Raw genomic sequence first — 11,830 nt, forward strand, 5'->3', positions numbered from 1 at the left:
CAATGAATTAACTGTTTAATTTTAAATATTAATAATTTGAGATAAATAATTATCTAGATTTATGATATACATTATTTACAAATATTATACAAAAAATTTAATAAATAAAATTCATATTTTTTTTTTTTTTAGATTTGCAAGATTTAAAAAAAAAAAAATATAAAAAAAAAAAATTAAATTAATCTTTGAAAAAAAAATATTGAAAGAGTATTTATTTTTTAATTTTATATATTTATAAATTTTTATTTAAATAGATTGTTTCTTTTTTTTAAGTAAAGTTAATTGATTTAAAGCTTGCTTTTTTGCTTTTAATTGTTTTTTACCAATAACATTTTTAGCTTTTTTACCAAAATCAACAGTTGCAGATGAGTTACTCTTTTCTTCCAACTCTTGGATTGCAGTGGCGGTAACATAACTTTGTGATGAACCACGTGGTAAAAGTGATTTTGATAATAATTGTTTAAGTTCGAAACGAAGTGCCTTGGCTTTATTGGCTTTCTTATGTTCTTCTACACGACGCTCTTCGGTTTCGTCATCATCTGAATCATCACCAAAGAAATCTGGATCCAATTCGATATCCATTTCTTCAGCAGCCTTTTTGTACCAACTCTTTTCTCTGTTCTCTTTAATACTCTTGTATGATAATTGATCTATTTCTCTGGCTAATGATATTCTATCACGGATACCTTCGAGATAACGTAAATCGATTGGGAAATTACCAATATCATGCTCGAGTGCACTATCTAATTTAATGTAGAGAGGACGTTCTTTTGGTGTAACTAAAACAACTGAAATACCATCTTGAGTTGAACGAGCTGTACGACCACTACGATGAATATAAGTTTGTGTTGTACGTGGTACTTGATAATGAATAACATGTTGAACACCTGGGATATCTAAACCACGAGCTGCAACATCGGTAGCAATCAAAACTACATTGTTCATAGTACGGAATCTATCGAGATTCTTCAAACGTTGTTTTTGTTGCATTTGAGCGTGAAGTGAAAATACTGGTACCTCGAGGATATTGAATATTGGAATTAAACGACGAGCACAATCAATAGAGTTTACAAATACCAATGTACGACCTGGATAACGTTCGACAAAATAATAAAGGTAATGATCTTTCTCTTCTAAATTACAAAATATCTTTGTTTCCATAAGGTTTTTAGCTGTTAATCTTTTCATTGTGCAATCGATTAATTTGTAATCACGTTGGAATCTAACCCTTTCGATGAGTTGTTCGATTGGTGTTGGTTTTCTATATTTCTTTTTTTGATGTTGATTTTGTTGATTATCACCTGGAATATTAACCAAGGTTGCTGAAAATACAAATGATTGTCTTTTATGTGTTGTAGTTAAATGTTTTTCCTCTTCTTGCTCTTCCTCTTCTTCTTCTTCATCATCCTCCTCTTCTTGATCATCTTGGTCCTCTTCATCACCTTTTTTATTTCTCTTATTTATAACCTCACCTTTACTATTTAATTTTTCGACCTGTCTTCTTTTATTTCTTTTTTCTTGTTCTTGTTGTTTCTTTAAACGCTCTTTTTTAGATACTGCACCTTTGAATGTTGGTAATGTTTTTAAAATATTTTCAAGCTCTGCAAAATGACCTTGTTCAACCATACGATCTGCTTCATCTATACCCAAACATAATAATGAATTTAATTCGATTAAATGCTTATGACCCTCAGTAATAAGTTCCCAAAGACGACCTGGAGTTGCAACAACAATTTCTGGTCTTTTTGTAAGAATTCTTTGTTGTCTTTGTTGTGCTAAACCACCAACAATTGAAACTACCTTAAGATTTGTAAATGCAATAATTGATTTAATATGGTTGGTAACTTGAATTGCTAACTCTCTAGTTGGGCAAATAACCAATGAATATAATTTTCTATGCTCTTCACTTCTACCAGTGGATTCTTCTTCCTCTTCCTCTTCTTCATCACCTTCCTCTTCAATTTGTTTATCTCTAGTTTCACCTTCTTTTTCAACACTTTGACCATGTTTTCTTAAATGTTGTAAAATTCTTTGTACCATTGGGATACCAAATGCTAAAGTTTTACCTGAACCCTATAATTAATAAATAATGTTAATATTTGTAATTTATACTCCATATTATATTATTATTAATATATTTACAGTTTGTGCAGCACCAATAATATCATAACCATTTGAAATAGCAACTGGAAGAACAGCAGATTGAATTTCAGTTGGTTTTTCGAAACCTAATGAACGTAAACCTTTTATAATTAATGGGTCAAGATTTAAAGCAGTCCATTCTGACATATCTAATTGGTTTTGTTCTTCTGTTGAAATTGTTTTTAATTCTGAAACCTCTTTTCTTTTTTTAATCTTTTCAATTTTTTGAATATTTCTTTGGGTGGTTTTAATCTCTTGTTCAGTTTTAACTTTTTTTTCTTTTTTAATTTTAGTTTCATCCTCTTCTTCTTGTTGAGGTTCTTCAGTTTCATTTTCCTCTTTGTTTGATTGTTGTTGTTGTTTAACTTTATTATTATTATTATTTTGTTTTTGTTGTTGTGGTTGTTTAGAATTAACTTGCTTAACTTCTTCTGATTCTTTCATTTCTTCATCTTTAATTTGTTTAACTTTTAATCCTTTCTTATTTTTCTTTTTATGCTTTACACTTCCCTCTACAAAATCACCTAATAACTCTTTTGAAACATCAATAGCTTGATCGACTGTATAAATTTTTTGTTTTTTATTATTAGCAGCTTCTTCATTATCGCTATCTTCAAATCCTTCATATTCATCATCTGAATCTTTATTTGATTTTCTTTTTTTATTTTTATTTTGTTGTGGTTTTTGTTGTTGTTGTGGTTGTTGTTTTTGTTTTTTATTTAATTCTTGTTCAATTTTTTTTGCATTATCACTTGTTAAAAAATAATCTTTTTCATCAATCTCTTCTAAACCTAAAAAACCAGCTTCTTCAAATACTAATGTTTGATCGGTATCGATTTTCTTCCAATTTGGATTTTCTACTCTTTGACCTTTCTTTTTTGCCATTTTATAAATATATTAAATATATAAAAAACTATCTGAGTATTGAATAATTTATAAATTTATTTAAATATGCGGTTTAAAAATAATAATATGCTTTAAAAAAAAAAAAATAAATAAAAAGTAAAAAAAAAAATTAAAAAAAAATAAAAAAATAAAATTTTTTTTTTTTAAAAAACGAAAACGAAAAAAGATAACCCAACAAATAATCATTTTTAAAATTAAAAAAACTAAAATTAAATTAAATTAAAAATTAAAAACTAAAACAAATAAAATTTAATAAAAGAAATAATTTTAGAAAGAAATTATATTTGAATTATTATAGTTTTTAATTTTTAATTTTTTTTAATATTATATTTATTTTTGTTTTATTATTTTTATTTATTTTTTTTTTTTATTTTTATTTTTTTTATTTTTTTTCCTTTTAATTTAGGTATATAATCTGATGGTTGAATCAGCACCTGAACTAAAAATCCAAGGTTGTTTTGGATGGAAAGCTATATCTAAAACACCAAGATCATTTACAGATTGATGAGTTTTAAGAATTTTAAGTGGTACAATTAAAGCATTTTGAAGTAAATCGTCATAAACCATACCGTGGAAAACATGAATTGAAAGATCATCGGAGCAAGAGGCAAAGATTGGAAGGGTTGGATGGTAGATAACTTTACGTACAGCCATTTTATGGTAATTTAAAACTTTATATGGACGAGTAGAGAGATCTAAATCGAACCAAGAAACTCTCTTATCGTAACCACCCATAATAACATTATCACCACCTGGATGAATATCAATGGATGAAATATATCTACAACCAGTGATTAATTTCTTTATTAATTCTTGCTTCATTAAATCATAAACACGAATAATATTTTGATCGGCAACAAAGAAAATTGGTTTGGATGGATGGAAACGTGTGACTTGGTTTGGTGTTTTGGATCTTCTGAATGGAGTTTGGGTGGCTCTTTTACTGAGGTGATGAATTTTAACTGAACGAGTACCTTCTTCTGGTGAAGTGCTGCTAAAGTAATCACCTTTATAATGCCATGTAAGATTTTTAACAGTGAATGGGTGGTGAATTTCAATACGAACGCCTCTTTCTTTCAAAGTACTGTCAGTGACATTATACCAATTAACTGATTTATTTTGTTGTTCTTCGCTTGTTGATTCGGTGTTTGGTTTGGTAATGATTTTTTCAGTTTCTTGATTTTGTTCTGGGCCATAAATTGGTGGTGTAATAATAATGATTTTATTGCTGTAACTTGCGGCGAGGATGTTATATAATGGATTTGGATTCCATGCAACGCTTTGAATTTCGTTTTCAACTTTAAGTGAATATACACAACGAGTGCTTGAGATTTCCCAAATTTTAATTGTACAATCATCTGAACCTGAAGCTAACCATTGACCGTTTGGACTAATTGAAATTGATCTAACACGAGCGCTGTGACCAAGGAATTGGAGTTCTTCGTGTGATGGGAATGGACGTAAGTCTTGTGGTTTTGGAAGCTTTGGAAGGAATTTAGTTTCATCTTTGATGAATTCTCTAGTCTTTAATTTACGTGGACATAAATAAAGATCGAGACAACGTTCGAAACGTTCTTTAATTAATTTGTTGTAGATTGGTAATTGACGAAGACTTTTGTATTTTTGTGGTATAAAATTGTGTGGACGCTCTCTTGGGTCCATTAAATGCCAAGCTTTAACTTCATCATCTGTTAAAAGATACTCTTCTGGTGGATTAAATGATTCAACATTACCTGGTAATCTTTGTTTTGGTGCTGGAATACGTTTAATACCTTTTTGCTTTTCTTCACTATTAGTACCATCACCCCATAAATCGAAATTGTTCTTCTTTTCTTTCTTTTTGTGACTGATTTTAATCCATCCCATACGAATAGCATGAGTAAGACGACGGATTTCTCTTTCTTCATCTGTACCAAATGGAAGGAATGAACGTTTTGGAACTGGTGCATTGTGAAGTGGATGAATACTGTCTGGGTTTGGTCCTGGATCATACCAATCTTCATATGGGTTGAAACCAGGAATGAAATTTCTATTTTGAATATTCTTTAATAATTGCATATCTTCATCACTGAGTACAACCTTCTTATCATTAACCTTATCATAAACTGTTCTCCAAAAGTTTGGATCTTGTTGATCCAAAAATCTATCGATTGAATCTTTAGTTGATTCACTTCTCATAATTTTATTTCCATCTACATCGTAACCAATATGATCAAAGTCGTCATACCATTCAATTGGGATATTACCAATTCTATTGACAATTGTCTAAAATTTATATAAAAAAAAAAAATATTAATAAATTTTAAAATTTTTTTTAGATTTTAAATAAACTATATTTTAATATTTACCTCATCTTCTGATGAATCTTCACTATCATAAAATTGATTTGGATCACTTGACCATCTTTTACCGTCTTCTTCAGCACCTGATGTTGCGGCTGATGATGAAATATTACCACTGTTAATACTTTCCTCTTCTCCATCATCTGAATTGTATTCAACTAATGAATCTTCATTTTCTAATAAAGCTCTGTTAATACCAGTATCTTCCTCAAAAGTTGCAACCTCTTCTTCGTCTTCCTCTTCTTCTTCGTCATCATCACCTTCTTCTTCTTCGTCATCACCTTCTTCATCTTCATCGCTAAAACCATCTTCATTAATATTTCCAAAGCTTAATTCTTCTTCATCTTCTTCCTCTTCTTCTTCTTCAACATCTTTTCTCTTTTTGCCTAAAACTGGTTTTTCATTTTCTTTTTTATTTACAGCTGTGTTGTTTTTATTATTTAATACAGGTTTAGTTGGGATGTTATTTTTAACTGGAACAACTGGTTTTTCTGTTTTCTTGTTGGTAGCAACTGGTGGTGTTGCTACTTTTGGTTTATTTGTAATAGTTTGTTTATTTCCTTTATTCATTTCTTTTTTATAAAATAATATATTTAATTATATAAAAAAAAAAAAATAAACAAATAAAAATAAAATAAATTATTATCTAAATAAATAAATATGAAAAAAAAAATAAAATAAAAAAAAACGAAAGTGATTCGGTTTTAAAAAATTAACTCTATAAAAAAAATTTTTAAAAAAATAAAAAAAAAAAAATAAAAAAAAATGAAATAAATTTTTTTTTTTTTAAAAATAATTTTTCTTTTTTTTTTTTTTTATATTTCATATTTTTAATTTTAAATCAAATTAGAATAATCAAATAATATAAGATGAGAACTGTCTTAGAAAGATATTATACACAGTATTATATGTTGGGTGAGGAACAACCATCAAGTAAAGTCGAAGAAACTGAAGATCACTACGTAAATCAACATACCAATGGATTAGCCATTATTGGTGTTGCACCATCCCATCCAGTACTCAAAAAAGAAATTAGCAAAATTGAATTCCAAGAAAACTCGATGAATAGCGAAGTTTCAGGTATTAAAAAAAGAGGTGGTTTTAAACTTCAAAAAGAAACTATCATTTGTAAAATCTATTGTTCAGATAACACTCAATATAATATCAGAAGTTGCATTAAAGGAAAACTATTAGAAATTAATAAAAATCTAACTGAAAATGATGAAAAGCATAATAACGTTAATTTTTCATTATTAAAAGATAATGTATGTATATTAATTATATTTTATATCAATTTATTATAATTCATACTAACTTTATATCTTTTCTAATCTAGTCATCAACATCAGGTTTTATAGCAATTGTTGAACCTTTAATTCAAGCTAAATTCATCGAAAATCCAGGACTTATTTCATATGATGATTACCACAAAATTAGAAATATACCAGTTACCAAAGGACCTGTATTTTTAAAAGATACTTCTTTAGAAGATTAATAAGAAAGGTAAAAAAAAAAAAAGGAAAAAAAGAAAAGAAAAAAAAATAAGAAAAACAATAATAATATTTATTGTATTATAAAAAATAAACAAATAATCATTAGTTTGATTATTTACTTTTGTACATATCTTTTAATAAAAAAAAATTATTTATTCAAATATTAAACGAAAAAGACAATGATTATTCTCTTTTTCTTTTATTTTCATAGTTATTATAGTTCCTCTTATTATTATAGTTATTTCTCTTTTTGTAACCTCCACTATCGGCAGAGTTGTGGTTATCATCACCAGAACTATTATTATTATTATTACGATATGGATTTGATTTCAATTTTGAAACTTCGTGTGATGAAACTTTTTCTCTTTCTGAATTAATTTCTTTTTCTGTAAATTCAGTTATATGGAACACATTATCATACATTGCTATTTCACCTTGTTGGAATTGATCGATTGCATATTGTAAATCTGAAAGTGTTGAAAATTTTAAAATAGCTTCACTATTGCCAGCTTTGTAATCTAAAAAACATACTGAAATATTGGTTTCGTTATCAAAAAATTTCCAAAGGTGTGGTTTATTCATTAAGATTGGTTTGGTTTGATCGTCTATAATTTTAATATCGTCATCCTCATTGTTTGTGTTATCGGTTGGGTTATTATTATTATTATTATTGTTCATTTCTGTATCTTTTTTTAAAATTGTTTTTATACAGTTTGGTATATTGTTTATCTTTAAATATCTTGATTTACTTGATAAGTATGAAAATTGTTTTTTCTTTTCTAACCATTCTAGTTTTGAAATTGCAATTAAATTATTATATTGATCTGGGAATTGGTCAATTTGATTTATCATTTTCTCTGCAAATTCTTTTGATGAAAATTCAATAAATGAAAAACCTTTTATTGTTTTATCTGGAAATCTTGGTATAGATATATGAAGTATTGGTGAACTATTAACGACACCACTATCAATATTGCTATTGTTATTGTTATTATTATTAAATATTGATTTATCTTTTAAAAATAATGATTCAATTAATGTATTGTTTGATAAATCATTTGTAATTGGTTCAATATAAATGGTTCTTTCATCAATTTCCTTAATTTCATGATTGGTTAATTCCTCTTTAAATGGTTGAATTCTTTTGATTTTCTTTTTATCATTGTTTAATATCAATGTTTTACAATCTTTAAAAAAGAGTTTTACTGGTTTTGGGTTTGGCCCCAATTTGGGAATTTTCATTTAAAATTTTTTTATTCCTTTTAACCCCCAAAGAATTTGAAAAACCAACCCCTTAAATACCAAAAAGGATTTTTTTAGTAAAATATTTTTTTTTTTTTTTTTTTTTTTTTTTTTTTTTCAAAAAATCAAATCAAATAAAAATAAAAATGAAAATGAAACTTACATCCTTCATTATTTAGTTTAATTAAATTTAAAAGATATTTGTCTCTTCTTATGTTGGAATCACTTAAATAAAACTCTAATATTTCTCTAACTTTTTCATAAATATTATTATTATTATTATTATTATTGGTGTTGGTGACACTTGATGACTGTTGATGATTCATTAAAGGATAAGATGGTTTGGTGCTAAATAAAAAAATTAAAAAATTAATTTTAAAAAATAATTAAAAAAATTACAAAAAAAAAATTAAAAATAAAAAAAAATTAAAAGAAACGAAAAAAGTTTTTTTTTTTTTTTTTTTTTTTTTAATTTTATTTTATTTTTATTTTGTTAAATAAATATCTCTTTATTAAATAATATATATACCTATAAATACATATTTAGCTATTAACTTATATATATATATTTAAAAAAATGAACGAAGGTGCCAGATCCACAAAAAGGTATTTTATAAAATTAGATACAAACAAAAAAAATAAACCAAATCATGTATTAATATGTTGTCATATATAATTAATTTATTAGAATTCAAAAAGAACTTGCAGATATAACAACAGATCCACCAGCTGGTTGTTCCGCTGGCCCAGTAGGTGATAATTTATACGAATGGATGAGTACTATTATTGGACCAGATGGTTCACCATATCAAGGAGGTGTATTTTTCTTACATATTTTATTCCCAGTAGATTATCCATTTAAACCACCAAAGGTATGTTTACACATTATAATATAGAATACTCTATATTCAAAGGTTTTAAATAGTATAGATTACCAACAATTATCTTTTTTTTATTATTTTTTTTTTATTTAAAAATAGATTCAATTTAAAACCAAAATTTATCATTGTAATATAAATTCAAATGGAGATATTTGTTTAGATATTTTAAAGAATAATTGGAGTCCAGCATTAAATATAGGAAAAGTTTTATTATCAATTTCTTCTCTTCTTACAGATCCAAATCCAAACGATCCTTTAGTTTCAACAATCGCAGAACAACTAATTAACGATAAAGAGGCACATGATAATAAAGCACGTGAATTTACTATGAAATTCGCAAAGTAAATTTATTAATTTTGTAACATTTAAATTATACAAATACAAACAAAAAAAAAAAAAAATTATTTGTCTTTTTTTTTTATTTTTTTTTTTAAATAGTTTTAGAGAATCTAAAAAAGAATAGAAAGGAAAAGTTTTATCTAAAGAAAATATAAATTATTTGTTTAAATTCTAGTTGGGGATTATAAAATTATCATTGGAAAATTGAAAAGGAAATATATTATAGAGGAGATCTTTTTAGTTTTTGTGGTTGCTTTTAATATTATTTGGATTGGATTTAATATTAATTCTATTGTTATTGTTGGTACTATTGCTACTATTGTTGGTTTTATTATTACCATTTGGGTTGTTATTTGCAGCTACTTCACCATTGTTTTTTTTATTATTATCATTATTTTGATTTTTACTATTGTTATTTGTATTATTGTTGGCATTTGTATTGTTATTGGTATTATTGTTGTTGGTATTATTGTTGTTGGTATTATTATTATTTATTTCATTATTATAATTTTTTATTCTATTTTCGTTAAATATTTTTTTTCTACATTCCATTTCTCTATGACCATAGATACCGCAGTAAAAGCAGATGACAGCTCTATTTAAACCACCACGAGGTCTCCAATCTATGGCTCTTCTGAGAGAAACACCTGGACCTGAAGTTGGGACTGAGCTTCCAAAAAATTCCCCACCGTTAATTGTTTGTTGACGACTTTTATCAAGATTTTGAAGATAATGTGGAATGGTTTGAGGTGTAATAAGGAATGGTGAGTTGTTTTGATTAAAGCCATATTGTATTGTTGGATTTTCATCAAATAAGGAGTAATTGAAGCAATTAATACTACTGTTTTCAACTAAACGAGTTTTTGAAATAACATCTTGAACAGAAATTGGACCACACTTTGAAACTTCATAACGGAGGATTGGTGGAAGAGAGTCAAGGAAAATATGAATTCTAAAAGTTTCATCAATTTCTTTAACTTCGTTGATTAAAATAAATTTTGAAATAAGTGTTTCGAGTGAAGAAAATTTTTGTTTTGGGAAATCTAAAAAGCAATCTACATCACTTTTTTTAACTAATTCAAATGCCTCACTTAATTCTATTATAATTTGTTCGAGAGATTTCTTTTCATCATTACTTTTTTTTAAAAAAAGTATTTCTGCATCACCATCTAAATGCTTTAAAAAATCTGATTTGGTTGGACTCTTGTAAATTGCCATAAATTCTCTAATAAATTTATTAAAATGTTGAAGTTCTTCTGTTGTTGCTGAAAATTTTAAGTTTGAATTATTGCCCTTTGTTTCTATTTTTTCCATTTTTTATTATTATATATTTAATATATATAGTTTTTTTTCTATATTATTTATTAGTTATTTTATTTCTATAGTTTATATAATTAAAGGTAATTGGGTTTTAAAAATGAAAAATATTTTATTGAAGCTTAATTTTTTTAAAATAAAAATATAAAAAAATTAAAAAAAAAAATATTTGTGTGTTGTATTACTTTTTAATTTTAAAATATGTTAATTAAATATCTTTATTTAGAAAACATTATATTTAATAATAATATACAAGAAATAAATATATATATATATATTTATTTCATTTTTTTATTTATTTTTTTTTTAAAAAAAAAGGAAATATTTTTGTGTGGGGGTTATTTTTATTTGAAATTTTTGATTGATTCTTGTTGTTTCTAAAAATAAATAATATTCGATTTGGTAAATAAATAAATGAGATTTAAGTTTTCAAATTAATTATTTTAATGGTTGGTGATGTTTAAATTAATTATTACTAATTATTGTTATTATTTATATTAATTTTAATTGGGCGGAGTTGTATTTTGAGAATTTGTTGAAGGTGGTTCAGTTAACATAAAATCGATACTGTGTTTTCTTGTATTTTCTCTTTGTTTTTCTAGTTCTTTTTCACGAGCTAATTTCTTTTGGCTTTTGGCATAGTGTAAACCACATGCATTACAAAGTGTGTGGTCACCATCGGGACCTCTTCTCCATTCAGGAGTTTCAGTAACTTCGCAATAATGACATTTTAAATTTCTTCTACTTGAATACATGGTTCTTCTCCGTCTTCTTTGTGGTTTTTCTTGGCCAATATCATCGAAAAATACTTCACCACTAAAATTCTTTGGAGGTTCTGTTGGTGTGACAGTATTATTACCATTGGCGTTATTATTATTGTTATTATTATTGTTATTATTATTATTTGTAGTAGTTGTGGTGGTATTTGATGGTGATTTATCTACTGGACTACTATTGTTTGATTTATTTACTATAGGATGGTTGGCTGGTGGTCTTTGTTGTTGTTGTTGTTGCTGTTGTTGTACCAATTGTTGTTGCTGCATTGGTGTTAAGTGTGGGCTATTTGCTGTTGTTGTTTGTATAGCATATGAATAGTGTGGATATTCGTATGGGTTTGGTGGATTGGTGGGTATTCTAATTATTCTTGGATCCCATACCATCATGCATG

At 26.2% G+C, this 11,830-nt stretch overlaps 6 protein-coding genes across 6 annotated transcripts; 2 read left to right on the plus strand and 4 right to left on the minus strand.

Moving 5' to 3' along the window:
- Window positions 1-246: 246 nt before the first annotated feature.
- On the minus strand, window positions 247-3,027 carry DICPUDRAFT_150880 (uncharacterized protein; the record flags this gene model as incomplete). Its single annotated transcript, XM_003286822.1, has 2 exons — window positions 247-2,073; window positions 2,143-3,027. The coding sequence occupies 2 exons, from the start codon at window positions 3,025-3,027 to the stop codon at window positions 247-249; spliced, it is 2,712 nt and encodes a 903-aa protein (XP_003286870.1).
- Window positions 3,028-3,450: 423 nt separating this feature from the next.
- On the minus strand, window positions 3,451-5,960 carry DICPUDRAFT_150881 (uncharacterized protein; the record flags this gene model as incomplete). Its single annotated transcript, XM_003286823.1, has 2 exons — window positions 3,451-5,313; window positions 5,397-5,960. The coding sequence occupies 2 exons, from the start codon at window positions 5,958-5,960 to the stop codon at window positions 3,451-3,453; spliced, it is 2,427 nt and encodes an 808-aa protein (XP_003286871.1).
- Window positions 5,961-6,259: 299 nt separating this feature from the next.
- DICPUDRAFT_150882 (uncharacterized protein) lies at window positions 6,260-6,885 on the plus strand (the record flags this gene model as incomplete). Its single annotated transcript, XM_003286804.1, has 2 exons — window positions 6,260-6,655; window positions 6,727-6,885. 2 exons carry the CDS (start codon window positions 6,260-6,262, stop codon window positions 6,883-6,885), a joined length of 555 nt encoding a protein of 184 aa, XP_003286852.1.
- A 181-nt stretch (window positions 6,886-7,066) lies between these two features.
- DICPUDRAFT_150883 (uncharacterized protein) lies at window positions 7,067-8,451 on the minus strand (the record flags this gene model as incomplete). The annotated part of the gene is made up of 2 exons (XM_003286824.1): window positions 7,067-8,070; window positions 8,289-8,451. The coding sequence occupies 2 exons, from the start codon at window positions 8,449-8,451 to the stop codon at window positions 7,067-7,069; spliced, it is 1,167 nt and encodes a 388-aa protein (XP_003286872.1).
- Window positions 8,452-8,702: 251 nt separating this feature from the next.
- DICPUDRAFT_87349 (uncharacterized protein) lies at window positions 8,703-9,351 on the plus strand (the record flags this gene model as incomplete). The annotated part of the gene is made up of 3 exons (XM_003286805.1): window positions 8,703-8,731; window positions 8,814-8,997; window positions 9,106-9,351. The coding sequence occupies 3 exons, from the start codon at window positions 8,703-8,705 to the stop codon at window positions 9,349-9,351; spliced, it is 459 nt and encodes a 152-aa protein (XP_003286853.1).
- A 1,531-nt stretch (window positions 9,352-10,882) lies between these two features.
- DICPUDRAFT_97535 (uncharacterized protein) lies at window positions 10,883-11,830 on the minus strand. The gene has a single exon (XM_003286825.1). It carries the CDS (start codon window positions 11,823-11,825, stop codon window positions 11,166-11,168), a length of 660 nt encoding a protein of 219 aa, XP_003286873.1. The 5' UTR covers window positions 11,826-11,830; the 3' UTR covers window positions 10,883-11,165.

Source organism: Dictyostelium purpureum (assembly GCF_000190715.1).
Source record: "Dictyostelium purpureum unplaced genomic scaffold DICPUscaffold_81, whole genome shotgun sequence".
Taxonomy (NCBI): domain Eukaryota; phylum Evosea; class Eumycetozoa; order Dictyosteliales; family Dictyosteliaceae; genus Dictyostelium; species Dictyostelium purpureum.

Coding starts and splice junctions, on each gene's coding strand:
- DICPUDRAFT_97535 (XM_003286825.1), bottom strand. CDS start 11,825: ATGATGGTATGGGATCCAAGAATAATTAGAATACCCACCAATCCACCA.